General features: G+C 35.6%; 3 protein-coding genes across 3 annotated transcripts in view; 2 read left to right on the top strand and 1 right to left on the bottom strand.

The window, feature by feature from the left end:
• Window positions 1-6,000, top strand: part of LOC106772656 — a 9,730-nt gene extending 3,730 nt beyond the window's left edge. The window contains exon 4 of the mRNA XM_014659195.2: window positions 5,576-6,000. The gene's annotated coding sequence lies outside the window, so the exon portion shown is untranslated. The remainder of the gene's footprint in view (window positions 1-5,575) is intronic.
• LOC111242275 lies at window positions 3,122-4,379 on the top strand. Its single transcript, XM_022784790.1, has 2 exons — window positions 3,122-3,427; window positions 3,660-4,379. The coding sequence occupies exons 1-2, from the start codon at window positions 3,122-3,124 to the stop codon at window positions 4,377-4,379; spliced, it is 1,026 nt and encodes a 341-aa protein (XP_022640511.1).
• A 1,823-nt stretch (window positions 6,001-7,823) lies between the features above and the next one.
• LOC106772313 (soluble inorganic pyrophosphatase 4) lies at window positions 7,824-11,638 on the bottom strand. The gene is made up of 9 exons (XM_014658669.2): window positions 11,443-11,638; window positions 10,609-10,753; window positions 10,480-10,508; window positions 9,710-9,775; window positions 9,522-9,629; window positions 8,747-8,812; window positions 8,525-8,645; window positions 8,279-8,360; window positions 7,824-8,101 (listed from the first exon to the last, which is right to left on the bottom strand). Exons 2-9 carry the CDS (start codon window positions 10,742-10,744, stop codon window positions 8,059-8,061), a joined length of 651 nt encoding a protein of 216 aa, XP_014514155.1. The 5' UTR covers window positions 10,745-10,753; window positions 11,443-11,638; the 3' UTR covers window positions 7,824-8,058.
• Between the last annotated feature and the right edge of the window lie 4,230 nt (window positions 11,639-15,868).

The following is a 15,868-nucleotide window of genomic DNA, read 5'->3' as shown; positions in this document are numbered from 1 at the left end:
GAGTAGTGGCGCGCAACCAAATTGGGTGAAGCGGGTCGAGTTACCAACCTTTGAAGGAATCGATCCGCTAGGGTGGATTTCTCGCGCAGAAAAATTCTTCGAAATCCAGAAGGTGACGGAGAGGGAAAAGCTCCGACTGGCATACATATGCATGGAAGGNAGCGCNAGTTACTGGTATCGNTTCTGGAAAGAAAAAATGCAGGCGCCNACATGGGAGGGGTTGCGNGAAGCTCTANTAAGGAGGTTTGGAGGTNGTGACAGAGGAACAGTGTTTGAGAGACTAGCNGCGGTCAAACAGAANAGCACCGTCGACGANTATATACAGGACTTTGAAATGTTAGTGGCGCAGACGAAGGGCGTATCGGAGGATCAGCTCCTGGGATATTTTTTCGCAGGTTTGCAAGGGGAAGTCAGAAGTCAGGTTCGTCCGCATAATCCCCGAGATTTATTATCGGCGATGGAGGTGGCGCGGGACGTAGAGGAGGCGAGTCGAGGGGCGCGAACGGCGGGAGGAACCGGAGCCAGGAGCGGCCAGTCATGGGGGCGATATCAAGGTGGGACCGACACTGTAGCGAGATCGGAACCGATCAAACAGGGTCCGGGACGATCGGGGGTAGCAGAGAATACAACAACGATTCGAAGAGAAGGTCCACAGGGAACGACAGCGTCCCGAGCTGGAAGCAGCACCGTGAGCGACGGCCGTGGAAGGGGCGTAAGGAATCTGCCTTACCCCGAATACGTCAGGAGGAGGGAAGAGGGGTTGTGCTTCCATTGTGGAGGCCCTTACAGTCCAGGGCATCGTTGCCCAGAAAAAAACTTGCGGGTGGTGATTATGGGGGAAGACGAGGTCGACGGTGACAAAGAGGAAGAAAGTGGGGAAGAAGGTGAGTCGAAACGCATGGAGCTGTCATCGTTTTCCGCTGGCGGACTTACTCCGCACAAAACCATGAAGCTCCAAGGGTGGGTCTTCGGAAAACGGGTCATGATCCTCATTGATAGTGGTGCTAGCCACAATTTTATAGCCACCGATCTTGTAAAGAAGTTGGGTTTACCAGTGGAAGATACACCCCCGTATAAGGTAAGTTTGGGAGACGGTAGAAAAAAAGAAACAAGGGGCTGTTGCAGGGAAGTCCTAATAAATATAGGGGAAACAGAGGTGCTGGAGCAGTTTTATTTGTTTGAATTAGGAGGAGTGGACTTGATTTTGGGGATGGAGTGGTTGGCTAAATTAGGAGAAGTAACAATCAATTGGGGAGAATTAAGAATGATCTATAAACAGGGAAATAAGATAATTACGATAAAAGGAGACCCCACTTTGGCACGGAAAATAGTGGAACCGAAAGCTTTGATGAAAATGAAAGCGGTGGAAGCGGTGACTTTAGTATGGACCTTGGGAAAGGCAGAGATAAACTCAGAGGTAGTGGAAAACTGTCAGGATTTATCAGGAAGCCAAATAGAAGGCTTGCAGCGGGTGTTGACAGATTTTGGAGATGTATTTAAGGAGGCCAGCGGTCTACCTCCAGTCCGAAATATAGCCCACCGAATTATGCTCAAAGAGGGGACTGATCCAGTTAATGTCCGCCCTTATAGATATCCTCATATGATAAAAGAGGAGATTGAAAACCAGGTAGCTGAGATGCTGAAAGTGGGAATCATACGACCTAGTACCAGCCCTTATTCAAGTCCTGTGATACTAGTCAAAAAGAAAGATGGCAGTTGGCGCTTTTGCATTGATTACAGAGCTCTGAACCGTGCCACAATTCCAGACAAATTTCCGATACCGGTCATAGAGGAGCTCTTGGATGAATTGAAAGGGGCGAAATACTTCTCCAAAGTGGATTTGAAGGCTGGGTATCACCAGATTCGAATGGGAGAGGAAGATATCCAGAAAACAGCCTTTAGGACACATCAAGGACATTACGAGTTCCTTGTTATGCCTTTTGGCCTCACCAACGCGCCAGCTACATTCCAGAGTATGATGAATGCTTTGCTGAAAACATATTTAAGGAGGTTTGTACTGGTATTTTTTGATGATATCCTAATATACAGTACAGAGTGGGATGAACATTTGAGACACCTGGAGCAAGTGTTAGATACGTTGAAACAGCACCAGTGGGTAGCTAATGCAAAGAAGTGTGAATTTGGGAGGAAGCATATCAGATACCTAGGGCATGTTATTTCTGAAAACGGGGTGGAGATGGATAAAGAAAAAGTGGCAGCGGTGGAGGAATGGCCAGAACCCAAAACCCTTAAAGCCTTAAGGGGTTTCTTGGGTCTCACAGGCTATTACAGGAGGTTTGTGCGGGAGTATGGAAAAATTGCAAAGCCCTTGACTGACCTGTTGAAGAAGGGGCAGTTTACCTGGTCTGCTCAAGCAGCAAAAGCTATGGCCAGATTGAAGGATGCCATCACTACGGCACCAGTTTTAGCATTACCGGATTTCAAACAGCAATTTCACATTGAATGTGATGCATCAGGGAGTGGGGTAGGAGCTGTTCTCACTCAAAACAAAAAGCCTATTGCATTTTTTAGCAAGGCACTGTCAGAAGGATCCATAAATAAATCCATCTATGAAAAAGAGCTCATGGCTTTGGTCATGGCCATCCATCACTGGAGGCCTTATTTGTTGGGTCAAAAGTTTGTGGTGCATACGGATTAGCGGAGTCTCAGATATTTGCTTGAACAGAGGATAACAACTCAAAACCAACAGAATTGGTTGGCAAAGTTGTTGGGGTATGATTTTGACATAGTTTACAAATCAGGGGTGACCAATAGAGTGGCTGATGCCTTGTCAAGAAAAGGGGAAGATAAGGGGGAGGAAGAGGTAGAATTGAGGATCATTGCGAGACCATATTGGCAGGATTTTCAAGAGGTATTGAAGGAGGTTGAGGAAGATGATACTCTTAAGAAGATAATACAAGAAGTATGAGCAGATTCTAATTCTCATCCTGCCTTTACTTTGGAAAACGATAGACTTCACTACAAAGGACGATTGGTGCTATCTACAACTTCTGTATGGATTCCTAAGCTTATAGCAGAGTTCCATACCACCACCACTGGAGGACATTCAGGGGTTTATAGGACCTATCGTAAGGTGGCCCAATCACTGTATTGGGTAGGAATGAAGAAGGCTGTCACTGATTTTGTAGCCAGTTGCTTAGTTTGTCAACAACACAAGTATTTGGCATCTTCTCCCCAAGGCTTGTTACAGCCTTTGCCAATACCGCAAGCCATCTGGGAAGAAGTCAGCATGGACTTCATAGTTAGGCTGCCAAAATCACAAGGACATGATGCAATTTTGGTAGTGGTCGACCGCTTGAGTAAGTATGGTCATTTTGTTCCTTTAAAGCATCCCTATACTGCCAAAACCATAGCAGAGATTTTTGTTAAAGAAGTGGTCAAATTGCATGGAGTGCCAGTGTCAGTGGTCAGTGATAGAGACCCCTTATTTTTGAGCATATTCTGGAAGGAGTTATTTAGATTGCAGGGCACCCAGCTGCACATGAGTACTGCATACCACCCAGAATCTGATGGACGGACAAACTGAGGTACTAAACAGAATACTGGAGGGCTATTTGAGGTGTTTTTGTTCCGAACAACCTAAGAGCTAGAATTCAATTCTTCCATGGGCTGAGTATTGGTACAATACTACCTATCAGGGGGCGGCTAAATGTAGTCCATTTGAGATTGTTTACGGAAGGCCACCTCCTGCACTCACTCGGTTCATACCTGGAGAAACTGCAGTAGAAGCTGTGGCTCAAGAGCTCCAAACAAGAGATGAGGCACTCACGCAACTCAGATTTCATTTAACAAGAGCACAGGATATGATGACCAAATATGCTAACAGGAAGAGGAAACCAGCCGAAGTTAAGGTCGATGACTGGGTCTACCTAAAAATTAGGCCTCATAAGCAGACTTCCATGCCTACCCGGCTGCATCCCAAATTATCAGCACGCTACTTTGGACCTTTTAAAGTCCTACAACAGATTGGAAAGGTTGCTTTTAAACTGCAGTTACCTGACACATCAAGAATACATCCTGTATTCCATGTGTCTCAATTGAAGATCGCAGTGGGTACCAAACAAGTTGAGAAAGATCTGCCCGATGAATTGCAAGCAGCCGGTCCAATGTTTTGGCCACTCAAGATTCTGGACAGAAGGCAGCAACAAAGGAATAAGGAGCTAATACCGCAGATCCTGGTGGAATGGCAGGAAGGAGGTAAGGAGGGAGCAACATGGGAGGACGTGCTCACTATCCAGGAACAGTTTCCAGACTTCAACCTTGGGGACAAGGTTGAACATCAGGCTGTGGGTAATGATAGGGTATGGAGAGTTTATGAAAGGAAGAAGAAAGGGAATAAAGAGGGAAAGAGGTGTTAGGCGGTTACAACAGTATTAGTAGTGGGGGGAAATTAAGCTCCTATAAGAGAGCTTATGTATGGAAATTATATTTCACTTTTTGGATTAGTTATACTGCATAGACAGGATCACGTGGACCCTGTGGAGAGAGAATTTGGCTCTCTTGGAGGTTGTTGACTGAGCATTTCATTATACTGAATAACAGAATTATACAGTATATTCTTCTTTTTCTTAGCTGTGAGTGTGTGTTGAGTGCAAATTAAATAGGTTTCCAATCCAGAAACCTATCATGCTCAGTGTTTTCTTGCTAATATGATACACGTACCACACCAAGAGGAGTGCAAGTGTGTAACATTATTCTCAACCAAAAGAAACCGCAAATGTTTCTTAATGTGCTTCGTTACCTCTTATACGCAAGTCTTTTTAATGTAATTCTACTCTTCTACAATTTCAATTGATATTTGATATTTCATCTCCTACACGCGAAGGAGAAACACATTTTGGGGCTGCTTCTTATGGTCCCATCGTAGAGCTTCAACAATGTTTCCATGGACTGTCAGAATCATAATTCACTAATTTCTTTTGATCTTCACGACCTTCTTTGTCTATTCTTTTTGAAGTACATACTAGCTTATTTTCATCATGAATCTATGATAGCAATAGCAAGAGGAGAAGTAGGAACTATGGTTGGAGGTGCTTCACTTAAGAGAAGTTTGATTTATTTTATTTCTTCTGTAAGTGTTCTTTGAGAGCTTTATCCAAAGTATCTTAGAGTAGAGTGTGCTTCACAATCTGCTAAGTGCTTAAGTATCAATGGTCTTTTTTTTTTTTTTTGCTATATGGTGGTTCCTTACTAATATTAGTGGGGGTTTGTTTTTCATGTAATTCGCTTCCTTCCCCCTTTTATTAAACCGGTCATTGTTTGTTTTCGTCAATCTTTCTTGAGCTTGAATGCTATGGTTTGCTTATCGGTTCTGTATTAAGAAATCTTATTTCCTTCTCAGTTTAATTCCTTTTGTTTGTGTTTCTAAAGTAATTTGCGGTAACCTGTGTTTCATGTTATACTTACAAGTCTGAAGTGATGTCATTCTGAAACTCATTAACAGAAAAGCACTAAATTTAAGTGACTACAGCTTTCACATTCATTATCTCTATAAAAATTCCCAAATTTTGTTAGTTTAAAAATGTAATGATTTTAATGGATGAGATTGATGCAGATCGTTGAAAAATTCCAGAGGATCTTGGTCCCCAGCCATCATCTGTGATGTGTAGCCCGTCTCCAAATGTAAAGTCTGCAAGCACTTGCAGAGTTGCATGTCAGCCACCATCTGTCCTCTGACTGATGACATACTGAACATAGACTGTTTCGTTCCTCATCTGCTACGTGCCATCTGTTTTGCTTAAGCTTAAATCCAGAATTTGATCAATTGCGCCATTTTGTTACTTTGTCAAATGTTGTCCCGTGGATCTATACTGATGCATGCTGGATAGCTGAATTCTTTTATTCGCTTTTTTATGAGGATTTTTTTTTTCATGGTTAATCTAATAGTTAAGAACTAGATTCCAGTTTTATGTTAAGATTGAAGAAAAACACATTAAAAAACTGTAATTTTAAAAAAAATAAAATGAGTCTTCGGGTTCACTTTGTTTTTTAAACTAACTGATATGTGGGTCAATAGGTCACATTAAAGTTCTGTTTGTATATGCGGATGGATTTGAAGCTTTTCCTGTTTATATTTGTTCATTTGTGAGGAAGTGAGAGTGGGGAAATGCGAGGAAAAGTGATTTGGACTCGCATGAGAAGACCAAACTGGCCTTTGCTTTAGACTGCACATGACAGAGATCTGTCCTCTGCAGTGGCCATGCAAGGAGAGATTCTTGAAAGACCATGCTGGTAGTTCAGCGTTTCAAAACTTTATTAAATACTTGTGAATGCATTTAGTAGAGGTTCACCGTTTCTTCCTTCTTTGGCAAAGTTTGTGATTGTTGGTATGAGCTGAGTTTGTGTGTAGTCAACAATTTTTGTTTTATAATAAAAATCTAACTTTTTCTTTTGTGTGAATCAAATACAAATACTCTACCACATGACTACCGTTCAGCAAACAAAGTGGCCATCATTTTTATCCATGGATTCAGCAAACAAAGGAAGTAAGCTCCTCCAACGAATAGAATATATTTTCAAGCCACTAAGTTCAATTAAAAACGAGAGTAATGATATAAACACAAACATTATACTTTTTATTTTTTTTTTCTTATGGCATCATATATTCTATAAACATTATTTTAATTTTCTCTACGCAAATTATTTTTCTAAAAACAAAGCCTAGCACTTGAACCAACGTACATCACCTCTCCCTTTTGAATCAGATTCCCCTTCTGCCTTGCTTAACCAACTTTGATCCATCGTATCCTTCTAATTAATTTCAATTCTGTTTTGTTTAACATCATAGAAGTAAGTTTACTATTTTTAATATCAAATTGTCCATTCTAATACTTGAATTGAGACAAAAATAAATATTTCAGAAGTATAAATATTTTGTAATTCGTTTAACTTTAATTTGAACATGAATAAAACTAGGGTATGTTTAGATTTCAGTTGCAACACTCAAACTAACTTTCAGTTTTCATTAAACACAGAACATATTTAATATGCTTTGTCCAAAATAAGTTATAAAGCTAAAATTCACCTCAAACTTAAACTCACATGAATGCTACGATAAATTTCTTTCCAACTCTAGCTGGGTTCAACTTAGCTTAAACTAGATAGGAAATAAAGTAAACGTTTTTAAATAGAAAAATGTCGTTTAAATTAATAGAATTGCAATTAAATGAGGGAAACTGCTTAATTTTCATGTCAATAGAATTTTTTTAATTCTATCAATCAATTGGCAATAAGAAATGAAAATGTAATACATACATCTTAAATACATATTGTTCAAGTATTCGAATTATATTCTAAATGTAATCGCTTGCATTTTGTTGGTTGCATGACTTGTGGTCTTTGCAAAAATGGAAAAATTAAAAATTATCAATTTTTATTATATAGGAAAGATAATCAACATTTAAAGTAAACAAAAAATCTACATGCATATGCGGGCTAGCCCTTGGGTCCTTGCTTCCTATCATTCAGTTTTTTTTTTTTTTTTTTTTTTTTTTTTTTATATGTATTGATCAATGTTCTTGTGTATAGAATAAAATTATCTTGCTATACCGTTTTCCTATTGATCGCGAAAACTCTTCAGTAGCATGCTCAAATGCACCTGTCAAACGTTGAGTGTCCAATGGATCACTAAAAATATAAACATTCCAGTTTGCAAGCTTAAGGGTGTGTATCGAGAATATTAACGCAAGCCAATTTGTACATATTTGCGTGATAAGCAATTAAATAATTTTTATCCTTTTTATTCTACGCGAATTTTCTGGGAGAACCAATGAAAATAAGCACATAAAGCGAGGCACTATAGGTGTTGCAGAAATCCTTTATAAGATGTAAGATTATGGTCCAAATATATAATATAAAACTTTGATATTAATAAATGAAAAAATCATTCACTCAAAATTAAGAACATGTATAGAATATGCATGTTGCCTGCCCTGAGACCAATGCACACGCGACAAGGATAGAAAACTTTTGATTTCGTCATAATCGTAATTATAGTAACAGTCTTCACAACCAAACAAGCTTCCAAAAGCATCAACACTACCGCCTCAAGCTCTCCACAACGTAGTCTGCGTACAAAGTCCTTCACACACAAAAAACATTATAAGCCTCTATACCATTTTAGCACATGAATAAATAAGTAATATATTAAAACCATACAAATATTTCATAATTTTATTATAATATTATTTCAAAAGGAGTATCAGAACTGATGTCAAAACGGTTTATTGATAAATAATATCAGATTGGTATTACTTACATGGAATGCTTGATCGCTTCATAGGCAGATGAGGCAGGAAGAAAGTCGTTTACTGCAACTTCCTTGTTTTCATTCTTCTTGTCTATAATTCCTTTATGAAGGGAAACAGAAAAAAGAGTTTGACACATATGGAGGCTAAATGATACTTTTGCATTTCGCTGTTATATATACACACACACACATCCATATAGATGCTAACATATAAGAAATACTGAACAAACATTTTGAAATATTTGGAAAGGATACAATCTTCAAAAAAGCGACGGATTTCAGCTAAACGATGGGGAGGAAGGTCCTTGATATCATTGTAATGACGATACTCGGGATCATCAGCACATACAGCAATTATCTTGTCATCTTTCTCACCCTGAATTTCATCAGAATAGTGGTTGTTCAGTAATCGAAAGAAAACTCCTAGGGAGAAAGACAAATACTCTTGATATGAGGAAAAGGAAGTGTCTGATATACCTGGTCGATCATAGGCATGAGTCCAATAGCTTTGGCCCGAAGAAAGCAACCTGGAAGAACCGGCTCCTGTGCAACCAAGTACAACCAAAAGCTTAGTACCACAGAAGCAGTAAAAACATAAAACAAAGGTGTGCATAATAATAACTTATCGCTAAACTAAAGATGTAAAAATGTAGGATGATACTCAATCATGCAATACGAAGTCATTGGACTAGGAAGACAAATTCATTCATTCTGAAATTGGTTTAAGAGAAAGCCAGAGTAATACATGATAAACTCTGCATGAATTATTACAACAGATGTGTTCTGGAATTGTATTACAATAGATATAGAATAATTTTACCCAGGTTCCCACTTTAAGATCACCTTGAGCTAGCTACATTTTGGACTAAGACTAACTTTTAAAATGATAAAGATCCCATTGTAAGACAATGGAATCAAACAAATTAAAGAAACTCCATTGAAGAGAATTTACTTAAAATGTTGACCTTGTTACTTTAACAACCAACATGTGTATTTGTTATTGCAGCAGTGGAACGAAAATAGTTCACATGTTACAGAATCCATTTTAAAAAATATTGCTATTTTAAAAATCAGTTTAGTAAATTTGCCAAGTGCAAGAACTCTTACGCAAAACATTGAAAAAGTGCAGTCCAAATGGGGAGGAAACTTTTTCAAAGTACGATGTAATTGGAACTCAGTGAATCAGTGAGAAATCCTCAAAATTACGTGCTTACACACTAAGAAGTAGACATTATGAGCAAGATGCAATTACCTGCATAATAACCAGGACATCCATGGGGTCACTGTCCTCACAAATAGTACGAGGTATAAACCCATAGTTGTGAGGATAGACAACTGACGAGTAAAGTATACGATCAACCTGCACAAAAATGCAGGTTCAGCAATGCCCAGTAGCAACAAATGCAACAAGAGAAGAAAAAGCTAGACAACCACGATTACCTTGATAAGTCCAGTTTTTTTGTCAAGTTCATATTTCACCTTGCTTCCTTTTCCAATTTCGACCACCTGCATGATACAGCCATAGTTCACAATCATTCAAATCTAAGTACTTAATGAATATCTTGTCTGATGCCCTTTAGAGAAAAATAAAATATCATAACAATTTAAACTCGCAACATGATATGTTGATTAGTAAAACATTATAATAGGTGACGTACACAAATTAGGAAAAGCTTCGATTTGTCATTCTATAGCATCAAAGACGAACAAGACAGAAAAAGAAAGCAAAAACAATATAATACAGGGCCAAATATTTCCACTTCACAACCAATAGTCCCACAATGCCAGTTTGCTTAAACCTTAGTACACGGGTAAACAAATTCAGTCAGGATCCCGTACAAATAATCAAATAATGGCCTTCCAGCAAATCAGTCATTAATGGCCATTTCCATTCATAAGACAGATCAACTGCCTGAAGCCGAGACGGAAATGGAATTAGAATTATCCAATATGTTTCCTGTCCAACCATCAGCCTATAAACCACCAATAATTACATTTTCTTAGCATTAGATGTCCAAACCAATGCTTGGGTGCTTGATACCTATTTGAATTTCTTTTTATACACACAAGCATTGCTTCCTACTTCTTTTAGGAATGTGCAGTTAGTCTCATCAAACAAGCATGCAATTATATCTATGCATAACATCTATCAGTAGACTAAACATTTCGTTAATGTTTAGGATTGCAAGTCTCTTAGTTCATATACTTACACAGTTGAAGATCTTTGGAGCTTCAGGTCCTGCATTGTGGGGAAAACACAGTTAGTACGGAAAATAAAAAGAAAGAAGAAATGCGTTAGGATCAAACCACAATCACAATTTTAGAACGATATTGCTTACCTATCTCAAGATCATGCCATGGGTGTGCAGCAACAGTCCTCCGGGTCAAGGATGAAAGAATCCTCTCGTTAAGAGGAGGGTGTGGGGTGTGCTGATAGCCGGAAACCTTGATTGGGGTCTCAATAGGTGGAGCCATTTCTTCAGTCTGAAATGAAATAATAAACATTATTTTTTGGCATTAGATGGTATTTTACACAACCATTAAAATCCCAAATATGACCTTTGACATTTCAAGAATCACCTAGAGAATAGTCTCCGAAAATTAAAACCATAAAAAGTCAACAATCAATCCATTCCATGCGTTAACTACGGAGAGAATTCGCAGAGCATTTTTTTTTTCAAATGTGATATTCAGAGAAAACTAGTTCTCACTTTTCCAATCTCACCAAAAGAAGAAAAAATCACATCTTCCAAAATCATTTCATCACGGTTTCATTTCAGTCACGCGCATTGACACCTTAGAGAAAAAAAAGTTTTCGCATAGCTCACTCAACTTTTTCCGATTCAGAAGCCATTTTGTTTTTCCCTGCCGTTACAAGCTAAACGGCATATCACGAACAACACACACCGGCAGGGAAAAGCCAAAACGGCCACGGATCTGAGCCAATCGTAACAGTACAAATTACCACACAAATCATTCTTTGAAAAAAAAAATAAAATCAACTGAACAGAAGCTACTCAGAAACGTGGACTCTACGAAACCGTGCTTGTAGCAGTTATTCACAGATTAACAACTAATTTCAAAAATAAAAGATTTCAGCAGCCAGGGAAGGTGGTAAACTACGGTGAAACCCTAATGGCGGAGGTGTGGAAAGAAGGAGACGAGGAACTCACCGAGAAATGAAAGAGGTTGGGTGAAGAGAAAAACGAAGGAAGTGAAGGTTGTGAAGGAAAAATAGATCTGGAAAAATTATGAAGAGGTGTGAGAATGGTGAATGCTTGTTGAGTGTGCAAAGAATGGGATGCGAGGGCGCTTATGTAGAGGAGGAGGATGTGATGCCTACGCAACGCGTTCCCGCTCTCTGTTTCACAAACACAGACTTAGCCACTCCAACTTTTCATAATCAATTACAAATATTGAAAAGAAGAAAAAAAAAAGAATCCGGAGAAAGAATCAAAGAATATCTGTTAGGTAAGGTGCCCAATAATAATACGGTAATGAAATTTAAACAAAAATTAGTAAAAATATATTAAAATTTAAGACTTTTCTCAATTATAATAATAATTATTACTTGTATTACCCAGATTAATCACAGTGTTTGATGATGCTTAGATATTCGCCTTCTTAAATTAGAAAGAACATGGAAGTGGCAATACAAAAGAACGTTGGTAAGATTTAATTAAAAATGTGTTTAACAACTGTTCCGCTGTAAACAATATTTAAAATGAGTTTTATATTTTAATAATTCGGAGTGAATATGATTTAAAATTTTATAATAAAACTATAAATATGATGATGATATTATTGTGAGTTAACATAAAATAAGCCAATTTCACAGTCAAACTTAAATTAAAATATAAATAAAGTTAACTTTTTTTTCTTTATCTTTTTAAGGAAGTATACTTTAAGATATAAACTCAAGATCACCAATCCAATTCCAACACAATTCTTAGATTACTTTAAGAATGGAAATATTTTATCACGGTAGAAAATTAAAAACTCAAAAGAAAAAAAAAATTATTATCTAAAATGAAAGTTCGTATTGATATTTATATTGTTAAGTTTTTCACTAAAAACTATTGAAGAGATTCGATATTAATTATACGTAATAAATCTTTTTAATTCATCTTAAATTTTTAACATATACTCTTATTTAACTAACATTAAATATTAAACTTTAATGTGGGAAAAAATTTTAGTGCTCAAGAATGGATAAACTTCTCCAACTTTATTTTTCTAAAAACTAATCGAACTCGTAACATAACATTATTTATGTATTGAATCAATAAATAAATTAAAATTTAAACACAGTTAAATTTAACCATCACTTGTAATTTATTTCATACATCTATTTGTTTTTTTTTTGTTAAAAAAAAAACACTAGTCCGTACGGTAAAATTCAACATTATTTATAGAATTAATTATGAAATTAAGAGAAATAAATGCTAACCAAAACTCAGATTAATTAAAATAATTTGATAACTGTTGATTGTGGGTTTAAAAGGATTAGGTTATTTCCTACTCAGCATGGATAAGCATTCCTTACCCGTAATTCGTATATTCTGTTGGGACTGCAAAATCGCGTTCGCGGCTAATGCTAAATCAAATGCTGACTGTGTCTGCCGTGTACGTGATATGGACCCACGTTGACTAAGACGGCGTTCCTAACGGTCGTGCGGTGCAATATGAGCCCGTTACCTACGCATTGTCTTCTGACAGCAAAGAAGTTTGTTACAGTTAACGAAACGGATATTCGCCCACGGCGATTGGGGGATCAGGTGTCGTGGCCTACACCATTCACTTTTCTAATTTTCCGACTTTTATTACTTTTACATTAATAATATCATAGAATAAATCCTATTTCAGAAATAATAGTAGAACTAAAATATTTAATTAATTATTATAATTAACTATGTGTATTCATTTTTTTATAATAAAAATAATGAAATTATAAATATAAAAATAAATATAAACAATTTTTACAATTTAATTCATTTTTTTATAATAAAAATAATGAAATTATAAATATAAATTTTTTTTACAATTTAATTGTAAATAATTTTTATTTATTTAATAGATAACTTTATTTATTTAATTTACAAAAATAGTTAAATTTAAAATAAAAATAATTAAATTTGAAAATAACTTGTTTAACTTTAGGTCATATTTAATTTTTTATTGCTAAAATAACTTGCTTCACTTTAGGTCCCCTACTAAACTATTTTAGTCATTGATATATTTAATCTTTATAATTTTATTTTGTTTTCATAACTTTTTTAATTTTAAAGTAGCCGCTTTGGAAAATATTTGATAAGAAATAAAAATAAATTATTTACACAGTAGAAAAATAAACTATTTAGGAGAATAAAGCAAAATAAAGATTAGGATCAAAAGTCAAACTAACTTTTATTAGGAATAAAGACATTTAAATTTAATTAAGTTTCGTAATCTGTAAGAAATTAGTTTTGTTTCATACACTAGAGTGTGAAAATAGTACAAAATTACACCTCAGAACTATTAACACATAAATGTATTTATTTTTTTAGTTGTTGAGAAAAAGTTAGCTATAGCTTTATAAGAGTTTTTAGCACAAAACTAGTTTTAAACTTGATGTTTGTTTGTTTATTAAAGGTTTAAACCTCTTTTTGGTTCCTAAGTTATAAGTGGATGTTCAGTTTAGTCCCCGTTTTTAAAAATGTAAATCTTTGGTCCCTAAGTTATAAAAAATGTATCAAATGAGTCATTTTTTGACTTGAAATAATGTTTTTGGTTGTTTCTTAACAACTGCTACATCTTTAGATTGCTCTGATTTGTTTCTTAATAATAACATCACTTTATATTGCTCTTTGTACTTTGACCATGAACATAAAAAAAGGACTCATTTGATACATTTTTTATAACTTAGGAATCAAATGTTTACATTTTTAAAAACGGAGACTAAACTGAACATCTGCTCATAACTTAGGGACAAAAAAAGGTTTAAACCTTTATTAAAAAAAGATTTAAAGGTTGAAGAAAAAAATAATAAATATTTTTAAGTTTATAATTAAGTTTAAATATAATCAATTTGAAAAATGATATATTGATTTATAAAGTTAATATGTTTATAAAAGTATAAATCATATACTTTGTAAAAAATATTAATGAAGTATGTTAAAAAAAAAAGAGTAGACTAACTATGCAAAGGCATGTAACGTAGATTCGCTAAAAATACAAATTAGTGTAAAACAAACGAGTTTAATGTATATTATTAAACTCATTTAATTAGTGCATTAACTAATTCATTTAATACGTGTTGTTATACTCGTTTAATATGTGTTGTTACATTCGTCTAATAAGTGTTTAGTGATGGATTTTAACTTTAATAATTATCACATATATAAATTTCCAATGATAAATGTTACTAACTACATTTTTACCAACAAATTTCAAAAATTGTCGTTATAAGCAAACTTTTTATGTTTTTTACGAATTTTGATCATCGATAACAAATTTTGATTTGTCAAAAATAGTATAAACCAACATTTTATGTTTCTGACGAATTTTGATCATTGATTATATATATATATATATATATATATATATATATATATATATATATATATATATATTTATTTATTTATTTATTTGTTTATTTATTGTAATCTAAAAGAGTTTGTGCAAGTCTTTAATAGTAAACTAAATTAAAAATAGAATATACAAGTTGAAACTACGTTAGAGTCTAACATGACTATTTAAAACTACGAAATGTAAGCAGTTAAACTAATGTAGGATTGATAATCCTAGAATACAATTCTTATGCAACACTAGAGTGTTTCTCCTTGTACCTCACCTCTTTCTCCTTGCACCTCCAAAATTACATTTTTCTCCTTCATTTAATAAAAGTCAAAACACTATTAATGATTTATTAATGATTTCTTAACCATTAACACCCCCTCCCTAACTATCAACAACCCTGTATGAGAGTATAAACCCTAACATGCACCCCCTTCGTGGTTCCATCACTCACAGTAGCATTTCCTTTTCACTGTTTACCGTTTGATTGTTTTGAGTTGAGCTGATCCGTGGTGGTCATCTGTGGTGGTGGTGATACTTGCTGGTTGGTGGGAGGAAGAAGAAGAGAGAGCTTGGTCCATGTTGGTTAAAGATATGAAATAAACACAGGTTCGTGTTGCGGTTTATGTTGCCGTCGTTTGATAACGATCTAAAAACCGTTATTTTCATACTTAAATTTGATAGTAAAACACACCCTTTATGACTTAGAATGAACTTTAAATCAAGTAAAACACTTAGTTGAGTCTATTGAGAGTCAAAAGTTGATTTTAGAGATATTATGCTTGTTTTGCATTGTTTTGCAGGGCTTTTAGATGAATTAAAGATGGAAGTGAAGTAAGGTGGACTTAGACCCATGAAAGAAGGAGAAATATGATGAAAATAAGGGTCAAGCAAGCCGTTGAGCGCCATAATGGTCCGCTAGCGCTCAGAGCGATTAAAGGGAAACCACTCAGCGACAAAACTGCCCGCTGAGCGGTCAAAGCGGCAAAAGGCAAACCCCTGAGCGGTGAATTTAGGCGCTTGGGCGGTTGTCTGTTTTTTTAG

This window comes from Vigna radiata, chromosome 8 (assembly GCF_000741045.1).
Source record: "Vigna radiata var. radiata cultivar VC1973A chromosome 8, Vradiata_ver6, whole genome shotgun sequence".
In the NCBI taxonomy this organism is placed as follows: Eukaryota; Viridiplantae; Streptophyta; class Magnoliopsida; order Fabales; family Fabaceae; genus Vigna; species Vigna radiata.
This window is presented reverse-complemented; position numbering and strand designations above follow the sequence as displayed.